Here is a 7,160-nt window from a genome sequence, read left to right on the forward strand (position 1 = left end):
CTTGTGCAAATGTCATGAGCGCCGGAGTTCGCCAGGCACAGAGAAATCCGGAGTCCTTACAGCAGTCGATCAAAAGGCCAGGCGCCCTGGGACACTCTGAGAAAACAGCAGCCAGCCATAAAAATTCAACACCTTAATGAGGTTAAATTTCATTTCAGCGTGTTGAACTTTGGCACCGGATTCTAAAGCTTGGTGTCTCACTGAAGGCACTTTAACCAACTAATTACTGCTGTTCCAATTTGCTGCTGGATTTAAATAGAAGGAAAAGACATGAGAGAGAGAGAGAGAGAGAGAGAGAGGTAGAGAGGGAGAGAGAGATAGAGAGAGAGAGAGAGAGAGAGAGAGAGAGAAGTAAGAGTCCTCTGAGGCAGCTGTCGGAGGCAGGGAATGGGAGAGTCTGTCACGGGTGGCTCTGTTGTCTTCTGTAACTCTGGTAGGGGGACTGAACTCACATCCTTTAACAAGCGTTACACACAGTTCTGACTGAAGGCAGGACCCCTGGGCGAAGGTGGGGGTCTAAACTCAACGCTCGTATGATGGTTCAACTAACTGAGGCAGACGTGTGGTGGAGGCAGATGGCCTGTGTGTAGGTAGGAAGTGCTCGCTGCTGCTGATAGAACCTGAACTGAGATGAGACGAGGCTGTAGGCCTCACTTGCACAGCTCAAACTGGTGTTTGTCAGCCACCGGCGATGCCCTGGGAACAGCTAGCATTGATAATAGCAGGGGAGACTGAGACTTGGGGAGACTTATTTTCACCAGAAGGGGAAAAATAGTCCAGGGAACAGTGTTGGGGGAGGTAATCTGTAGTTTGTGAAACGACAAGAAATTTTAAATATAATTTAAAGTACAATCATGCAACCTTTTTGAAAAAGCAGCAACACTACAAGCTACTAAAGAAGAAGAAGAAGAAGAAGAAGAAGAAGAAGAAGAAGAAGACGAAGAAGAAGAAGAAGAAGAAGAAGAAGAAGAAGAAGAAGAAGAAGAAGAAGAAGAAGAAGAAGAAGAAGAAGAAGAAGAAGAAGCTAGCTACATTACCATTCCAAGATTTGGGGCCGATGAGATTTTAAAAATGTTTTTGAAAGTCTCTTATCCTCACCAAAGGTGCATTTATTTGATAAAAAATATAGAATAAAAAAAAGAATTTTCAGCGGCCATTACTCCAGTCACATGATCTTTCAGAAATCATTCTAATATGCTCATTAGCAAGCTCAAGAAATATATATATATATATATATATATTTTTTTTTTTATATATATATTTTATTAAAAATATATATTAATCTTTTTTTTTATTGTCAATGTTGAAAATATTGCTGATTAATATTTTTGTGGAAACAGATATATATATAGATTTTTGCTATAGATTTTTTCTCTTTTTTTGTAACATTATCAATGTATTTACTGTCACTTATGATTAATTTAATAAAACTTAAATCAAGGAAAAAAGGCTGGCTTATTAAAGTCAGACAGAATTTTTCCTTAGTTTCCACTTCATTTCCAGCGTTATCGTTGACATAATTGCAAAGATATTATTTAAACTGAACTGAGCTGTGTAGCGTCTGGACCACTCCAACACACAATATATATTTTGTTAGCTAGATTTCACAAATACTTTGTAACACCCCAGGACGCGAATACATCTGATAGGATTAAACTTTGGTGCCTCCTCTGCCGCCATCTGTTCCCTTGCGCTGTGTGCACGCATACACACGGTCGCTCTTTACACACATCACAGATACAAGCACAATAGCTTTCTTTTCTACAAACTAACATTCTCGAGCCCTGCAGACACCTCTTTCCACCACAGTGCGTTTGTGACATGACCTCATGTATTGGTGCCCTCACTTTACCCTCGTCTCCGCAGCCCAGAGCAATCAACACACATGCCTGCCATATCTGACAGAACAGGCTCATTAGCTGGAGGGGAGTGGAAATAGTTTAAAACTGACACAATAATGGACAAGAGTGGCTAAGTAGGGGTGAGTGAAGGGAAGCATGCTGTTGGTTAAGAGAAGGCCATATTTTTGTGGAATGGATTTAAATATGGTAAAATGTGGATACTGTACTGTAGTGGTTAAAGCTCTGGGCTGAATGAAAGGTTTCAGGTTAAAATTTATGAGTTATACTGAAAACAAAAACTTTTTTCTTGAGGTTCGGGCACAAAATTTTGTGGTCAAAATGATCCATTGTCAATAGTGTACTGATGTATGAATCACAGCAAACACAGAAGTCACTTTCAAACCAAGCAGCTTTCTGTTGACCATGACCATTTGCATGTGTGTGTATTTATTTATTTGTTTCTATATTTAAATGTTTTTCCTATACCCTTCATATGCTGAGACAACTATAAGTAAGCCATTAGTAGGTTGATTTCCCAAAACATTGTGGGTCTGTGATGCTCAGATCCTTGTTTTGTCCTGATCATACTAGACTATCAAGTCAATCGAAGATGGTGGAGGAAACCTGAAATCACAATATTTGCAATACCATTTGGTGACAGTAGTTGGGTAGAAATGGCACACTTCAGCTTTAAGCTGTGTCTGTAAGTTTATAAGTTGACGTAAGGGAAAACGTCTCGGGTTACTTATGTAACCATGGTTCCCTGACACACTTTCTAAACGCTCCGCTAGTGCTCGCCATAGTAGGAAAAGAAAAGGCTCTTACTTTGCTTTTGGAATGCACGCTTCAAACAGAACGGTCAGTGAAGACGAAGAAAGTGATGATGTGCGCTACCGGCGCCTATTTTGTACTAGTCGCGACGGTAGTGACGTCATGGCTGTCGCCGGCCAAACAAGTTGGTGTTTTTTCAATGTAGGCTTCAGACACGGGTCACGACGAGGCGTTCCCCATAGCGACCCCTAGAGGACGCAGTTCGAAGTTCCACGAAAGGGAACTACAGTGCTAGCCATGATGGGCAACCATCTGTGCTCATGCAGCAAAACAATGAAACTACATTGAGTGTGACAAAGTGGCTTAGTTTAGCTGAATGGTGCTTGGGATGTTGCTGCTATTAGTTAGTGTGTGCAAAAAGTTGGTTGTGGGGGGGGGGGGTTTGCCTTTAATTCCTGCTGTCGGTTTCTCCCATTTGTCTCATTCTTTCTGTCACTACGAAACAATTTGATATGAAGAGTTTGTGTATATTGATATGGCAAACGTGTGTTCTTTATTTCTTGACAAAATGCATGTAAACAGATATAGTATGTACACTCACCGTGTTCCAGGTATGACGGAGTGCCTTCAGACGGGTCCAGCCTGCGAGCTCTGCGTCCATGTTTAGAGTTATTGTGTACAAACATGTTATCAGACACAGCCAGGACATGTCCGTCCACACTGACCGTTGTGGACACCACCACCTGCAAGAGACAAATGATAACTGTACTTCACTTGACCCACAAAGACATACTCTGTTCTTGTAAACAAATTAATACGTAGCTCAAACAAACAGCTGAAGTGTTGGAGCAGCACATACACACGGTATGCTTGTAAGTAACTGCTGACTGATAAATTGACAAACAGGCACATTTCACCAGAGAGCCTGGAACAATGACAGCAGCTAACAGCTCTCACCGAGCTGAAGATGTAGACTAGAGGTGTCCCACAGCAACTGAGGAGCCTCTTGATTTAAATGGCTCTCAGGCTTTGAGAGGTCTCTCAATCTCAAGTGTCCGTCCACACTGACCGTTGTGGACACCACCACCTGCAAGAGACAAATGATAACTGTACTTCACTTGACCCGCAAAGACATACTCTGTTCTTGTAAACAAATTAATACGTAGCTCAAACAAACAGCTGAAGTGTTGGAGCAGCACATACACATGGTATGCTTGTAAGTAACTGCTGACTGATAAATTGACAAACAGGCACATTTCACCAGAGAGCCTGGAACAATGACAGCAGCTAACAGCTCTCACCGAGCTGAAGATGTAGACTAGAGGTGTCCCACAGCAACTGAGGAGCCTCTTGATTTAAATGGCTCTCAGGCTTTGAGAGGTCTCTCAATCTCAAGAGAGGAAGAGGCTTGATGAGACTTGGCAAACACTGCTTACATTATCCCTGTTCTAGGCAACCACTTCATTCGCTCAAAGCTTTCTTTTTCTCCCTCTTCTTTACATCCGTATTAACCATTCATACTTTTTAGTGAAATACATTGGATTGTATAAGGGCCATATATATATATATACTACTTTTTTGCCCCACTGTATATATACATATATATGGTGGAGATTAAAAATAGAGAACAACCTACAATTTCCTACATTTCAAGGTCACTGCTTAGTCCTGTTTGAAGTTAACCTAACAGGAGTCTGTTTCAGCACATTTAAGAGAAGTCGGACTGAAAGTGCACTCTGCAGTGACCAAGCCTCTCATCATCAGAAAGAATGAAAAGGCTAGGAGCATGTTGAGTGGACAGAGGAGAATTGGTCCAAAGTTCACTTTAGTGATGAGAGAAAGTTTAATTTATTTGGGTCAGATGGGAATCGTTACGTTCGGAGTCAAACTGGGGAAAGACTGAACCCTGAGTGTGTAAAAAAGTCAGTGAAAGGTGGAGGAGGAAGTGTCATGGTTGCAGCATGTTTTGTGCAGCAGGAGTTGGGCCTCTTATACAGATACATGGCAGGGTGAATGAAGATGTTTATCAGAACCTCCTTCAGCAACATGCAGTACCTTCCCTGCAAGCATCTCCAAATCAGCCTGCAATTTTCATGCAAGAAAATGTTCCCGTCACACTGCAAAACGGTTAAAGCAGTGCTTTGAAGCTGAAAACATTGAAATAATGAAATGGCCGGCCCAGAGTCCTTATCTAAACCCAACTGAAAAACTCTGGAAAATCATTGGCAACAAAGTTATGGCTAAGAAACCGACTACAGTCACCGAGCTATCGAAGAGACTGGAAGAAGAGTGGACCAAAATCACACCAGCACAGTGTGAGAAACTAGTGATGTCCTGCAGCCGCAGATGTGCTGAAGTCATTCAAAGCAAGGGCCTCCACAATTCCAACTAATTTCTGACAGCTGTAACCCTCCAAATGTTTTGTTGTAATATTTAGTTGTAAATTAATTTCGTGCTACAGTGGTTACTATTCTCCAATTTTGATCACTGTGTTTCACTGTGCACACACAAAAAAAACATATATATATTTATATACACACACACACACACACATACATATATATATACAGTGGGTACGGAAAGTATTCAGACCCCCTTAAATTTTTCACTCTTTGTTATATTGCAGCCATTTGCTAAAATCTTATTTTCATTTGAGATGTTCTAAATATCACCTAAATATTGAAAATATTTCAGATATTGATAAAAGGGATTCACTGTATTTAACGTAAATTAAAAAGGTTAATCGATTGATATGCCTAAAATATATTAAATTTCATGTAATTTCAAACTATTTAAATGTTCATTAACTACTCATTTGCTGAGCATTATTAATATAATAATGATTTTAATGTTATTGATGGAAATTTTTTATAGTGTTACCATTCCATGCAAGCAATGCAAGTGCAGCTTATCCACTAACATATATGGTTAAAATTGCAATTTTACCACTTTAGTATAGAAGTGTGAGCTGACTGAGTGTGGTCCTACCTGAAATCGCCGCATGTCTCTTGGGTTCCCTGCATTCTTTAGGCAGTTCTGGTTGCACTTGAGGAAGAATTTCAGGAAAAACCTTGAAAAACACAGAATAAGAGAATATATGAGGTAAAGCTGTTTTGTTCAAGACTGGTGTGAGATAATAATTTAGTGTTGTGTGGTATTGACATTGACCGCATTAGATCTAATATTTGTCATTAACCTATTGAATCTACCTATTCTGTGCATTCATAAGGTCACAGCTACACGTTTATTCACACACACACAATGAGTAACACACTGGTCTTAGAAATGAATAACAGACCATCTGTCAAGAACCCAGAAATAGGTCTGTCAGCTGAGTAAAGGAGAAGAAAGCAGGAGAAAGATCATGAGAGATAGAATTGTGTTGTTGAGGTCATGCAAAGAGCACCTAGACTCACATAAGTCACAAATAGATTGAGATTTCCTCATAAAGGAACCATAGTAGATGAGAATCCTTATCTACTATTACCAGTGTTGGGGGTAACCAGAGGCGGACAGTAACTAAGTACATTTACTTGAGTATTGTACTTAAGGACACTTTTTTTTTAAATTTTTCATTTTTTTTTAGAGAGATACATACATTTGTACATAGACACACAGGGCTGTCTTCAAAGGTTAAAGTGATTCATGAATATTGCAGTTTTTTTATTCATAAAGTTTAGTTCTTTTGGGGTAAAGGTTTAGTTTGGTTTAAGGCTAGTCTGTAGTAGCTTATTATAAAAACAATAGAAGTCAATGGAAAGTCCCTACCACCGTGATAGGAAAACAAACGTGTGTATGTGTGTGTGTGTGTGTGTGTGTGTGTGTGTGTGTGAACTTACAGTCTTGCCAAAACAAAAAAACTTTTTGCATTTTTAGAATAAAACAATTTATTCATATAATTTTTTTAAATTTTTCATTTTTTTTTAGAGAGATACATACATTTGTACATAGACACACAGGGCTGTCTTCAAAGGTTAAAGTGATTCATGAATATTGCAGTTTTTTTATTCATAAAGTTTAGTTCTTTTGGGGTAAAGGTTTAGTTTGGTTTAAGGCTAGTCTGTAGTAGCTTATTATAAAAACAATAGAAGTCAATGGAAAGTCCCTACCACCGTGATAGGAAAACAAACATGTGTATGTGTGTGTGTGTGTGTGTGTGTGTGTGCAGCTGGCTTGTTAGTGCTGAAGGAATGTAAGATGCATAGTCTGTGTGTGCTGGCTGTGATTCCTCTAGGATAAGCGGTGCAGGTCTCATCCTTTGCTCTTTAATCTACTGCTTGTGTCGCCCCTCAAACATCTACACCATTTCACATCCATGTGCGTTAATCCATTCATCCCCTTCTCATGCCTTTGTGCCTATTAGCATGTCAGATGGAAAATGCACACAGTATGTGCACTGTATGTGACATATACTGTATAAATATATCTTATACACGCACACACGCACACACACACACACACACACACACACACACACACACATATGTATACACACATGCTCGCACACACACGCACACACACACACACACACACACATATACACGATAT

At 39.8% G+C, this 7,160-nt stretch overlaps 1 protein-coding gene across 1 annotated transcript in view; it reads right to left on the reverse strand.

Annotated features, from left to right (window-relative positions):
• The window catches only part of LOC107554460 (transcription factor COE1), a 123,533-nt gene that overhangs the window by 34,221 nt on the left and 82,152 nt on the right, over nt 1–7,160 (reverse strand). Inside the window, exons 7-8 of the mRNA XM_016236966.1 lie at nt 5,601–5,682; nt 3,214–3,355 (exon numbers count right to left, since the gene is read on the reverse strand). Coding sequence (XP_016092452.1) covers nt 3,214–3,355; nt 5,601–5,682 — 224 coding nt within the window. The remainder of the gene's footprint in view (nt 1–3,213; nt 3,356–5,600; nt 5,683–7,160) is intronic.

Source organism: Sinocyclocheilus grahami, unplaced genomic scaffold, assembly GCF_001515645.1.
Source record: "Sinocyclocheilus grahami isolate Dianchi unplaced genomic scaffold, SAMN03320097.WGS_v1.1 scaffold502.1, whole genome shotgun sequence".
Lineage (NCBI taxonomy): Eukaryota > Metazoa > Chordata > Actinopteri > Cypriniformes > Cyprinidae > Sinocyclocheilus > Sinocyclocheilus grahami.